General features: G+C 41.1%; 1 protein-coding gene across 1 annotated transcript in view; it reads left to right on the forward strand.

Annotated features, from left to right (window-relative positions):
* nbeab (neurobeachin b) overlaps positions 1-14,571 on the forward strand; it is a 378,177-nt gene that overhangs the window by 286,857 nt on the left and 76,749 nt on the right. The window contains exons 40-43 of the mRNA XM_053687300.1: positions 2,065-2,182; positions 2,463-2,565; positions 4,223-4,338; positions 13,120-13,232. Coding sequence (XP_053543275.1) covers positions 2,065-2,182; positions 2,463-2,565; positions 4,223-4,338; positions 13,120-13,232 — 450 coding nt within the window. The remainder of the gene's footprint in view (positions 1-2,064; positions 2,183-2,462; positions 2,566-4,222; positions 4,339-13,119; positions 13,233-14,571) is intronic.

Consider the following 14,571-nt stretch of genomic DNA (forward strand, 5'->3'; position numbering starts at 1 on the left):
GCTCACATTCGCTCGCTTTCTATTTCCTGAGCACCGTAAACGATTGTCTGTTTGATCTGGGGACCATTTAGTTATCTCCCGACCACGAAAACGTAGAAATAATCCGGACAACGCTGAGTGTACGCTTAGAAACGGAAATTGCGTAGGGAATATTGTACACGGAATATCATGGATCTGGTCTCGTGAAGAAATGAGGCTACGGGAATCGGAATTCTCTCTACTTGTGATCCACTGAATCTCCTTCGCAGGATAACTCTCTTTCCGCTTGACTCCGTGCTGCCCTCGCTATGGCAAATCCTGCCTGTTTGAGCAAGGGTCGATAAAGGTGTCAAGGAAAGCTTGATGCTGAGGCATTGTGTACGTGTGTGTGTGTGTGTGTGTGTGAGAGAGAGAGAGAGAGAGAGAGTTGAGGGGTTTGTTTGTGGGGGTTGATGTTTGATGGAGACAGGGAGCAGGAGGGCTGGAGGATGGAGCGTACTGCAGTGTAATCCAGCTTTAATTGAGCCCTGGAGACTCGCTTGTGCTGGAAAGCATGTCTGCATCGGCACCGAGCGCCGTTCCACGGAGAAATGAAGCAGGTCCAGGCCGGCTGGCAAACGCCTTCATTTCCTCTAAATGAGCAGTGGATGGGTGTTGGGGACGATACAGCCTGCTGGGGACTTCATATTCTGTTTTTCAGTCTTACTGTACAAACAGTGCGTCCACTTTCACTTTACACATCAAGTTTCACTTCATCTCTGCATGCAAGAAGAAGGTCTTCATGTCTGCGTCACTGATCTGGAATCTGTTTGTGTGCTCAAGATGCACGTGTGTGTGTGTGTGTGTGATCAGAGAATGTACCACTCCAGTCTGAAATGAGTTGTTTGAGGAGGAGGTGGAGGAACAAGCGAAGGGGGCAGGAGCTTTATTTTCACCTGTCATGACGACTCTTGATCCTTTCCCCAGAAGGCCCTAAGGTTCTCTCAGGAGAGCCTCAGTAATGAATCCCTTTCTCGACCTGGTCCCGTGTGTGTGTATTGATTATTTACAGTCACATGACCTGAGGAAAGTAGCAGAGCAGTAGAGGAAAACAATAGGCCGGCGTGTACCTCTTTATAGAAGAGTGCAGGTTTTGATCCTCAAAGCCGGCAGGTATTATTGTCATGCTAATGCGTTTCTCATAACTCATAATAATATTCACATCGGCCACTCCTAAAACTACAGATCTGTTGAACCTGACAGAGTTTTCTAAAACTACAAAGCTAGCTAACACCACAGAGGGATTTATTTATTATTTTTTTTTGAAAGTCTTATTTAATATCTTTATAATCTTCAAAGGTAGCTAGCTATCACACATTATTTGTTCAATCTAGCCAGCCAGCTAAGACGGACTATTCGGACAGGATTTCTGAAAGAAAATGTATCTCGTAATACATATTCATAATGTCCACTGCTGAAGCTAGATAGCTAAATAACCTGACGGTATTTCCTAGACGTCGTCACAGTGTTAATGTTCACGAGCGTCATTGCCGAAGCCAGCCAGCTGGCTAACGTGAGCTAACATGCTAGATGTCTGGGAAGATTTTAAAGTCGCATGCATACGTGTTCACATTCATCGCACTCAAAGCTAAGCAGCTAGCTAACATGAGCGAACCTGACAGGATTTTTAGCTAATAGATGTGATACGCGTCATTGCTATAGCTAGCCGACTAGCTAGCATAAGATCGGCTATCTAACGTAAACCTGGAAGGATTAATGACGCGATGTTAAAGTTTCGTCGGAGGATTTTAAAAGTGAAATGGCTAACGTAAGCTAACCTGACAGGATTCCTGAGTGAAATCTAACTTTTAATAAGTTCTACTACTCGGTAATGTTCGAAGGGCCACTATAAACTGCTCAAACACGTTCCACCACGTTCCGGCTCAGGCTTCTCTTCTGGGACGTGAATTTAGCACCGAGTACGCAGTTAGCGAACATCCCTGAATAGTTGTGATCAGTGTCAATAAAGTAAAGTGCTCTGATATTTAATACCCAGTGGTGGGACTTTAGCTCGCTCTCCTGTCTGCATCTTTGTGCTTCGAGCAGGTGCTGGTGTACTCCGAAGGGCTGCATGGAAAATGGATGTTCAGCGAGATCCGAGCTGTGTTCGCCCGGCGCTATCTGCTGCAGAACACCGCACTGGAAGTCTTTATGGCCAACAGAAGTAAATCGTCCACCTTTCCAAGTTTTTACACAAAACGTGGGCCTAATCTTAGAATAACATGCAGTGTAAAAAATGAATCGGATTTAATGCCACCCAAGCAGGATTGCCCTAATCCTCTCTGAGCTAAAAGACTACTTTTTAGGTCTGCATTACACTGAATAACTTATAAACCACCGCAATAGGTGTCTTTTCAACATCCTCAAAAGGCATAGTCAAACTGTTTACTTTGTCTGATGTCCCATTTATGCAAATTATGTCCTGATGTCATTCTATCTTCCAGCCTCAGTGATGTTTAACTTCCCTGACCAGCCCACTGTGAAGAAAGTGGTCTATAGTTTACCCCGTGTAGGTGTCGGCACAAGCTACGGACTCCCACAGGCCAGGTACGTCACTTCGCTGGACGTGTATCGAGTAACCTAATTTATATTTTACGTCCGACCACTTTAAAAGTTTGTCAATTTCAAACGCGCTACCTGGTTAGGCCTAGTCACGTGCCTGAGAGACTCAAGTGCAGGTCGCGATGCTGTTATTATAGTCACAGTCGTCTGTTTATTTGTAGCCGAGTGGTACGTGACCCTGATTACCCTGAACTAGTTCATCTCTCCTCTAGGGTGAGACTCTAGACTAGATCTTTCAAAGGACTATTCGGTCTTATCAGATGGTCAGATACACATCATATACGCTGTAGCTTGGCAAAATGTTATAATTAATTACAGGTATATCTTCAAATGGTAGGTTTTCCTGCACATCCAAGCGCACTCTGGTGATTTAACAGTGTCATGTTGCTAATCAGGTTGGGCTTCTCACTTCTCAAATATACGACAGTAGTGCAGCTGCAGGTCACGTTTATTGTTAATGCACTCATTGTGTTATCTTTTAATCGCTTTAGCGTCTGTTAGCCACGGATATTGTATAGTAGCTGCTGCACATATAGTGCGTATTTGTCGATATGAAGTTTTCGAAGGAGATTTCAAGTTAGTGTTTAGCACTTATTTAACCCGATCAGTAAGATTTCCAGTCTTCAGGACAGAGGACCGTATCAGTGGTTTATCAGTATATTAACAACCTGCATTTTGCATTTCGAGCGAGGGGGAGAAAGAAAAAAAAAAACAAAAAAACCCCAAGCCTGAGGAGGAAAGTACTGTTCTAACTGCTGTAATGCAAGTTAGACGATGTACAACATTACACGTAACTATAAAGAGATTTAAAAAAAAAAAAAAAAATTGCGACGTGACGTTCTTTAACAGATAAATAAATAAATAATGCGATTTCTGCCAAACTACTGTGGTGTAAAAGGAATAAAGCACCATGTGGCATGCCGTTTTAGGAAAAAAAATATCAGCATACCCTGTTGGATTTTATTTTTTGAAGTGATTTTGAAGGACGCTGCAGCTCCTGGAATTTTCTTCCTTCTTCATTCATTCCTTCATTCGTAAATAATAATCATTTAAAGACGAAGTTAAAAAAAAAAAAAGAAAGAGAATATATATATATATATATATATATATATATATATATATATATATATATATATATATATATAGATATATATATAGATATATATAGATAGATAGATAGATAGATAGATACGCAGTGGGTAAAACTCCATGAATTGAATTTGAAAGGTGAGAATTTAAAGCTGTAATTAATAGGGCCTGTAATAATGCCTGCCGCTTGATCTCTGTCATGTCACTGCAGCTTTTTTTTTTTCTTTTCCGCACAGCATATGTCTCGGCGTCTCTTCAAACTGACACTATTAGCACTTTTCACTTCTGAAAAGCAGTTCATTCAGTCCCGGCCATGTTTTCATTAATCCCCACATGAAGGCACGGAGCAGCCTTGCATGTCTGAGAGTGTGACCGTGCCTGTTTATGTTCTCTCGTTTCTCTTGGTTCTGTATGTTTCTTCTGGCGAAACAGTTGCACATTCCACATTTCTTAGAGCCAAAATTCAGTGGAGCCAAAGCCAGTGGCAGGAAATGTGGAGGTCTGAGCTTCAGAAGTGTGTAACGCTGTTTTTTTTTTTGTTTTTTTTTTTTAGGCGGATTTCCCTGGCCACGCCACGGCAGCTCTTCAAGTCCTCCAATATGACACAGCGCTGGCAGAGACGCGAGATCTCCAACTTCGAGTACCTTATGTTCCTAAATACTATTGCAGGTCAGAGTTTATTACACTCTTCATCAGACGTGGATCCTGAAATGGATCGTGAGGGATTGTTTTCTACGATGTGGCTGTGGTTGAGTGAAGTACATGGTGTTTGATTAATGCTGTCATTGTGGCAGGACGGGTAGAATTCATTTCCCTGTGACTGGCAAATGACTTTATAATTAGGGAAACCGACACACTTTGAGCTACTGCTAGCATCACTGTGTTGCTCTGCTGTTAGTATGTACACCGCTGGCACAGATGTTGGAAACGGTACATTTGGAGGTCCCCTGTCTGATTATTCCAGAATAAAACAAACACTCCAGTTAGCCAGCTGGCTAGCTTTTAGCAGGTGAGCTAAAATGTTTCCAGGTTCTAATTTGCATAAGACATTTTAAATTTTGTAGTTTACTTTACTTAAGCCTAGTGACTATGTTCTTATATGAGGCATACATAACCCCTTCCTGACAATTAAAACTACATTAAAAATGGGGTAAAGGGGTGAACCTGCTTTATTCCTTCATGCCTCATTCATAAAATCAAATCAATCTCTCATGAATTTCGTACTGGTGGTCCATTAAAACATATCATAAAGACTCGTTACAAACGAACAATACAACACTATATGATCATTTTGCATTCGTTCCTGATTTATTACAACCACTTTCATTGCGAATTATTTTACTCACAGCAGCTCGAGTGAAAAGTCAAACCTCTGAAATCCTCACATGCACTTTGAGAGTTTCTCTGTATTCAGTACGTCTTCTTTTTTGCTGTAATGACGGCGTGGACTCCAGCTGGCGTGGACTCCACACGTTTGTGTGAAACTTTCTGATCCGTCTGAGATCGAATCCACCGGAGTGAACACGCGCTTCGATAGGAGAGATCAGACATGAGGGGAAATCTGAGCTTTCGTATAAAGCGGGTTAACGTGGCCAATAAATAGCACGTATTTGCGTACGTTTAAATCGGGACCTAGAAATCTAGACCAGACCCAGACCTAGTGCGGAATCTTGAATATTAAATATTCAGGAAATTGAACGTGTACTTTCATTGTTTTAGATATTTCAAAGTTGGAAAACCTTCGGTTTATTTCCAATTTTAGATGAAAATAAATAAATAAATAAATAAATAAATAAGGGGCACGTTCGCCTCACGCCTCCAGGGTCGGGGGTTCGATTCCCGCCGTGGCCCTGTGTGTGCGGAGTTTGCGTGTTCTCCCCGTGCTGCGGGGGTTTCCTCCGGGTACTCCGGTTTCCTCCCCCAGTCCAAACACATGCACGGTAGGCTGATTGGCGTGTCCAAAGTGTCCGTAGTGTATGAATGGGTGTGTGAGTGTGTATGTGATTGTGCCCTGTGATGGATTGGCACCCTGTCCAGGGTGTACCCCGCCTCGTCCCCCATGCTCCCTGGGATAGGCTCCAGGTTCCCCGTGACCCTGAAAAGGATACGCGGTATAGAAGATGGATGGATGGATAAATAAATAAGTCTCACATTCGCACTCTGGGCTCAGGCTTTTGGACCTCACTGTACTCTACGTGTATATACTGTATACGTGTGTACATATATATATTTTTTAAGTGTGTTTATATTCTATTGCTACGAACAACGTTCCTTCTCATTATTTATTTAGGAACGCAATGCTGTTGTCAGGTGCAAAGTTTCCCTCCTTTGATTCAGCGATCTGCCGTTTCCGAGAGATCAGGAGCGGCGCGTTTTTCTTGATAATTAGTCGCACGGAGTGTGAACGTGTGCGTCAGCACAGTCGAGAGGTTCGGTTACGGACTCTCTAATGTGCACCAACTTCTTCGCGCACGCTCTTTTATACACCCTTTTTTTGTTTTGACACTGAAAAGTGTCATCCAGGCTCGCGCTGCATATTCATGCATATTTATATTTAGCTCTCGTGCTGCTCTGATACATTATTGTCAGCTAATTAGATGTAAGGCACGATGGGTACAGGGAGAAAATTCATTAAAAAACTGAAGTGGTAATGACCAGGGCTGACAGAGGTGTCAGTGAAGCCTGGGCATACAGACAGGCCCGAGAGAGGGGGTGTTAACGCAGAGCCTCTCTTCTCCTAATTAAACACCGTTTCACTGTTATTAACATCCTCCGCCCGGGCCTCGGTGCTGTCAGCTCTCTTTTCCTCTCTTCTTCTCGGTTCTGACCCGCTCCACCGTGTACTTGACCCGAGTAATCAAAGCTCGGCTGAAACGCACGGCACACACATTCACCTCGATGAACGAAGGTCACTGGGATTTGGTCAGCATCAGTGCTGGGCTGTCGGCTAAATGCCACCGGAGTTAGTACACACATTAAGTGGTTAAGGTCATTGTGCTGAATAGCAAAATGATGTCTATACAAGTGATATAAGTTATATAAGTTCATCTGACGTCACAAAGCAAGCCATGCCACTTTAAAATACTTTTTAAGGATCTTTCAACAGTGTATGATTATTAACGATATTTAAAACGATGTTGTGAAAGGAAATGCGCATTGTTTACACCGCAGTACAGTTCGCGAACTGTTTACAAATAACAGGGACACGAATGGACGCTTCTGGTCGGTCAACCCGAAAATGGCTCCGTCTCGCACCATAAACGGCCCCCTTGAGGAACCCAATGAACCTCTTCAGAAATGTATCCTATAGAACGCCTTTAAATATCAAGAACCATTAACCATCCAAATAGCCCTGGAGGAGCCCCTTTGTGAAGTATGATTGTTTCCTGTGTGATAATTTGTGTATAATAAAAGCGATGCCTTCCAGTTTTATGATGCCGTCGAGCCGTGCATTTAACCCTTAATACCGAGTGTAAACTATAATCCAGCCTCCTGACTGCCGACGTACTTCTGCGTCTTTATTAATCCGATCTATAAAATCCGATCTTGCGCTCGAACGTTTTCTTCCGTCATTTGGAGGACATCTTCAAAATGACAAACTTTCTCACAAACCATTTTTTTGGACCAGCCTTTAATAACTATTGGCCTCAGTAGTGGGAGATTCAGACTCCTGGCTATTTTATATTTTATCTTCGTTCGTTTGACATCTAATTAGATCACAGGATGCCGTATTAATCCCTCGTGACCTCGAGTTGCATTAACAGCTCAGGATTACTGAAGGATTCCTCAGGAGAAAAGACATGAGGTACGAACTATATATCACGACAGCAGCAAACACCGCAGAATATAACAACGGGTGTTAAGGATTTTTAACTACAAACCTCCGTAGTGATTTTATAATTGCCCGTATCTATTACGTCGGTGTGATAATTGGTGCGGAATGTGTGATGCGTGCCTTCTAATTAAGAGCATGATGAATGGGGAATCGATAGGGCTGGATCTGGTAATGAGGCCGGATGCTGTCCTCCTGTTTTGTAATCTGCATGCGTTATGGCAAGAGTAGGGCAAATGAAGCTCGTACACAATCCCACGTCAATCCTGCACTCCCGTGCCGTGCCACGGCTCCAGCTGCGTGTCACGCCGAGTAAGAATGTGGAGCAGAATCAGGCGAGTGTCAGCTGATTTCGTGAACTGTTCACCCTTAGCGCTCATCCAAAACGCCTTCAGGTCTGTGAGACAGTTACACAGAATCACTCCATTTATGTAATTACACTTAAGTGGAATGTCTTTTCTTTCTCTCTGGGAACGTGTTTATATAGGCACGGGTTTGTCTAGCGCTATTATAAAAATACAGCAGGTTCCAATGTAGTAATGCAGTAATGTAATACTAATACTAATATAAACTGTGCACTGAACTGATTCCGCCGGGGTCGGGGACTCGAATCCAGCCTCCACGTCTTTCTGAGGTTTCCCTTGGGTTCTCCGGTTTCCTCCACCAATCCAAAGACTGTAGGCTGATTGGCATTTCCAATTGTCCAGAGTGTATGAATGAATGTGTGCCATTGTGCCCTGCTGTACGTTGGCACACCATCAAGGGTATACCCCGTGTTGTGCCCCAAGTTCCGTGGGATAGGCTCCAGGCTCCCCGTGACCCTGTGTAGGATAAGTGGTATGGATGGATGGATGGATGGAGATATGTGAAATTGAAATACATCTGGATATCTTTTTCGATGCATTATTACGTTCAATGCTTTAAACTACTGTACGGCTGTCTACATTTAAATGTTAAAACGTATGCTAATTCATGAGTAACACATTTTATACCACAGCGCTGTTGTATTCTCAGTTCTGATTGGTCAGATGTTGATTCATTTTCCATAACAGCAGCTCTGACCGTAGTACATCTGCAAATCACGTTCGCATGAATGTGCTCGCTTCGAATATGTTATTGTTTCTCTAGTCCGATCATTAGTTTGGTGGACATTCGACGTTTATTTAGCGTTCACGGAAGGAGTCTCCGGTGTTAAGGACACAGTTACAATAAGTGAGGACACTAAAGAGACCTTTCTACTGACTCTGAAAAACACCAGAAGAAAGATGTCTAGGGTTCCCGCTCTCCTGCGTGAACATGTCATAGTCCTGCTGCAGGGAGGCGTGAGGACTGCAGACGTGTCCAGAGCGATAAACTGTAATGTCTGTAATGTAAGACGTCTGAGACGGTGCTACAGGGAGACAGGAAGGACAGCCGATCGTCCTCGCAGTGGAAAATCACACGTGACCGTGTGTCCCTCCAGACGTGATCGAGAACTTGTAAACGCCTCGGTGGAAGAGTGGAGGAACATCTCACAGCAAGAACTGACCGATCTGGTGCAGTCCATGAGGATGAGATGCACTGTAGTACTTAAAGCAGCTGGAGGAGGCACCACATACTGACTGTTACTTTTAATATTGGCCCCCCCCTCTTTATTCCATTTCTGTTCGTCAGACGTCTGTAAAACTTGTTCAGTTTACGTCTCAGTTACGTTTGAATGTTTTTGTGTTGATACGCATATTTACACGTTAAGAAATGTGTGGGAATACAATCGCAGTGCTTTAAAAGTTGGACGTGAGAGGACGTTTCTTTTTTTTTGTCATCGCTGAGTTGAGTTTGCACCTTGTGGTTTCTCGGTAAAGTGACGAGCCTTTTTTTTTTTTTTTTTTTTTTTTGTAATCGTCTCCAGTTGATTGAAGAAAAAGAGGGCACGGCTTTTTTAATTTGATATAATATCATTTATAACAGGAGCTCATTTGCTTTGGCGGAAATTCCACACTAAACTAAATATAACAATAAATGGATAAATGAAGTATGACGTTATTCATTGATAAAGGATAAAGATTGATTTGTTGGAATACAACACTTGTGCTGTCACTTCAATCAATCAAAAAAAACCCCAAAACAATCAGTTTTGGACAACAACCGTGGTTCTGCTTTATATCTGGCAACGTCGTCGATTATTTTCCTATAACAGCATACTCTCTAGTGTTTTGCTCTGCACGTATTGAAGTGAAGCTTAAGGGTGAAAAACACTGTTGTTTTTAAAACTCTTTATTAAAACAATACCATAATCTCACATTGACGTTAAAGAAAACATGCGTTTCAGGGTGAAATATTGTTGTTGTTTTGTTTTTTTTTTACAGGGGAAAAAAAAAGACTTAATATTAAAGTCAGACTCATGCGTGACTCAGACAGGCCCCTGTTACTGGCGAACTCCTCGTCCACGGCTCTCCGAACGGCACTTATGTCCGCAGTTAATTCCGACGTCTAAGTACTTATGTGCTCAATTTCATTATTAAGTTGACCGTGTGCACTTAACTCATCTCTGAATACGGCCCCCGGGGTGCTACGACTTTAGGTTTTGCTACTCTAACGTCTTTTATTCACGGCGGTGTAGCTAGAAGGCACTGGAAACCTTGTTCTTAATTAAACAATGCTCTGGCACGCTCTGTGTAAAGCACTCTTGTGTCTTTCTTTTTTAAAGTCTGCATTTACTCATTTGGCCGAAGCTTTTATCCAAAAGAACTTTTTTATCAAGCAGTCGAGGGTTTTCATTTAGTAGTGCTGGGACTGGAACACACAACTTTATGATTAGTAGCTGAAAGCATTATCCACTGAGCCACCACTTCCATAGTATATATCTATATCTATATCTATCTATCTATCTATATATATATATCTGTGTGTATATATATATATATATATGTATGTGTATATATATATATATATACATATATATATATATATATATATATATATATATATATATATATATATATATATATATATATATATATATATACATATATACACACAATATGCTTTCAGCTATACACATACACACACACACACACACACACACATATATATATATATATATATATATATATATATAGCTGAAAGAATTATCCACTGAACCACCACTTCCATAGTATATATCTATATCTATATCTATCTATCTATAAATAAATAAATAAATTTTATATATATATATATATATATATATATATATATATATATCTTTTCATAAAGTCTTCTTTGTCTTCAGCAGCAGTTTTTTTTTTTTATTGTTTGTTTATAACCTTTTATTTCCATTTACTTCAAACGTAGAATCGTATATCTGAGATGACTTCCCAGTTTATGATAAGCTGATTCTCCTGGAAGTTGTGAGCGCGTGAGTCCGGCTTTAAGCGGAACTGTCACACCCGATAAAGACTTTTCCTCTCCAGTGAGGAATTAGACAGAATCGAAACTGAGCGTATTTTACAGCTCTGTTTCTGATGCCTGCCTTTGCGGTGGTGGTAGTTTTTGCCGTCTGAAACTCAGACTTCTAGTGTGAAAGTGAGAGCGACCAAGAAAGCAGGCAGAGGAGGAGGAGGAGGAGGAGGAGGAGGAGGAGGAGGGAAAGAGAAAGAGAGAGCGAGCTAGATATATAGTGAGAAGAAGGAAACTAAGACCAAGCCACATATGGCATTTCCTGGATATTTCACAGACATGCCTTAGGGTTCTCCAACGTTTCGTTCACGTTCCAATGGTGTACAGCTGCTATGTGACTGAGTGACCACCAGGACTTCCATGAACTTCAAAATAAGAGCTTACTGAGCTTTACCCAGCCTTTCACAGTGATACAGTGGGTAATTAACAAAGGACCAAACAAAGAATTAAGCTCTAGTGTTGTCCAATATGACAAACACGATCGCAATAGAAGACGTTTTCACATGACAGTACGGTTGGAAAGGTGGAGCAGCAGATGTTCTTGCCACCGGTTTCGCATATTCTCCATGTCTGTGGGTTTCCTCCGGGTTTTCTGGTTTCCTCCCACTTCCTAAAAACATGCTAATAGGTGGATTGGCGATGCTAAGGTCTGAATGAGTGAGTGAACACTGTACGTGTTCTCACGGTGCCAGAGTGGTAAAGCGGTTATGTTAGATGAATGAATGTATGTTCACATTATGGAGTATATACTATAATATCGAGCTTCTCTGAGGTGGTAAAATAACCCAAACAAGAGCAGATCAGAAAAATAAATAAATAAATAAATAAGATAAGATGAGAAAAACTAGTAATTAAAACGTGAAATGAAACGATTAGTGAATATTTATTCAGTTACTGTTTACTATTTGAATTCGATGGTGTGGTTGTTAATAGAAGTTCTGTAATTGGTGTAAATCTACTGAGCCAGTGATGTCCGCTATAAAAAAAAAAAGTCTGAACACCCTTATTTTTCAATGATAAAAGGAACCAGACGTTTTAGGCGAGTCATGTTTCACAGTTATTCCTTCATTATTAGTGTTACTCTTATAATGAATTGATTTCATCAAAGGTTCATCAGCACGAAGATATTAATAGTGAAAAGATAAATCCAAATGATATTTATGAATATTGTGTAAATGTGGAAGTTTGTTCCGCTTGGCTCGGATGACTTTTCACAGGTCTTCTGCTGTTTATTTTGGATTTTTTTTTTGCTCTTCTTTTTTATGGCATTTGGCAGACACCTTTATCCAGAGCGACTTACGTTTTATACAGTTGAGCAGTTGAGGGTTAAGGGCCTTGCTCAAGAGCCCAGCGGTGGTAGCTTGGCAGTGCTGAGAATCTCTCTGGCTGGATTTTATTTTCATGTTTTAGTGTCTATATTTCTTTCCTTTCTGAATGATAGCTTTCACGGTTGGTAATGGTGTTCCCCTAACACTTATTAAACACTTTATCCCCTTCTCCAGCTCGGTGAAAGGTCAATATTTTCTGTTTTATGTCTTGTGAGAGCTGTTTTCCTGATTCCTGGTTGACTCTTAACTCCGCTACATAGCAAACTACTTGAGAGTTTGAGCTTGTTTTGAACAGGGACACAAACTTTTAAGCTTGCTAATAAAGATAACTGCTGTGATAACTGAAAATGACTTACTGTAATGTTTCGTTGCCAAAACACCATTAAATGGACATTTTTCTTCTCCCCCACTCGATCACCTGCCAGTTCCCACCCACCATCCAGCATTCCACTATCATACAACAACTACACAAGGCTAACACATGCTTCCTCCGAGACACGTGAAGCCAGCCGACTGAATTTTTAAAAGAACATCGCTGCTCAAACATACATGAGCTCACGGATGCCTCCGATTGGCTAGCGTCGGCGTGATTAGCAGGATTAAGACAGCACGCCATCTCTCTTGGAGTCGCAATCATGGATGCTTGTAGCACTCTTGGGATTTAAACTCACAATCTCCAGATCATCGAACAAAAAGCTTCTCTATTGCACCACACACGAGCATTAAATTCACCTTTTCTGTTTTGTTGATAGATGGTGTTGAGTTACAATATTAATGGTTCACCCCAGAAACCAATGGGGGGGGGGTGTAAACTTTTGCACTCCATTATATATTAAATGTCCACTGACACCTCTCGTGCTCTCTTTGCGCTAGGACGGACGTATAACGACCTGAACCAATATCCCGTCTTCCCCTGGGTTCTCACCAACTACGAGTCCGAAGAGCTGGATCTCACACTACCTGGCAACTTCCGAGATCTGTCTAAGGTACAAATTAAATATATACACTGCTGTGCAAGTAATCGAATAGATCAGCACTTTCTGTAACACATCATGTGGAGGTGGAGGATCTTTTCTGCCCTTTGTACGTGATTAATGGTTTAAAACCGCCATAAATTTTAGCGAGATGGTAGATTTACAGCATTCTCTGGAATGTCTATGGCCTCTCTATGGATCTGAACATTTCTTTATTTTCTACTTATTTACCTGACATTAACATTCTATTAAGTGTACACGTCGCTTTGTTGGCAACCCACTATTGACTTTCCGTAGATCGTAAAAATGATCTGCGTACCAAAGCACACATTATGCAATTTTAAATCATAACCTAAGTGGCCCTTCAAACAAAGGCAGGCTTGTTTAATTCCAACTCAAACCGCCGTCTATCTTATTGATGACCTCTGCACACCCACTCGGATCGGCCAATAATTCCACCTCTTCCCTGCGTGAGTGTGGCTGGAATCGGAATTTTCCCTCCATTAAACTAATCGCTTAAATAGGCAAGATGGACCAGAGGCAGGTCATATCCGAAGAAAAAGCAAACTGAACCATATGGAAATAAAACGTCTAAAGGCACTGCACTGTAGCATTAATGAGCTATGAGGAAAACCCGGGCCATTTGTCGGAGGAAAACGAAAATAAGAGGCGAGTGAGTGTTATTCTAGAGATTTCTAAAGGGTTTGCGTCTCTAAGAAGATTTAATATATATCAGGATATTTTTCCATGGATTTTTATTATTATTATTTTTTTTAAATAAAAAAGGCGTACATATGTTTTAACAAGAGCCCGCCACGTAAAACGAGACAAATGACACGAAATTACCCAACAGCGTTAAATGGAAGGAGGGAATAAAACACACTAATCATATTTAGATGTTATCCTGCACATATTTCCATCCACACATCATTCATAATTGGTATACAATATTCACACTGTAGCATATGACAAGGAAAGGATCGATCCATTCTGTACTGTAAAGAACAGTTTAAAGCTGTGTTAAAGTTACGATGACTCGTAATGATTGAAAATGACTGGAATAAATGGCTTTCTTTTACTTAAAATAACAGAATGGCCTTAAAAACGACGACAATGAGACTTTCTCTCAAATACAGCACTTACAGGGTCGTACGCTTACAAAATCATTTCGTCAGCCATCGCTGTGGACAGAAGCAAAGTGCCTCCAGTATGTGTAATGGATTTTAAAATACATTCATATTTAAAAATAGCATTAAACACAAATCTGGGCTATAATAATAATAATAATAATAATAATAATAATAATAATAATAATAATAATAATAATAAAACACATGTAAAAGAACTGCAG

The sequence above is a fragment of the Ictalurus punctatus genome, chromosome 17 (assembly GCF_001660625.3).
Source record: "Ictalurus punctatus breed USDA103 chromosome 17, Coco_2.0, whole genome shotgun sequence".
Taxonomy (NCBI): Eukaryota; Metazoa; Chordata; class Actinopteri; order Siluriformes; family Ictaluridae; genus Ictalurus; species Ictalurus punctatus.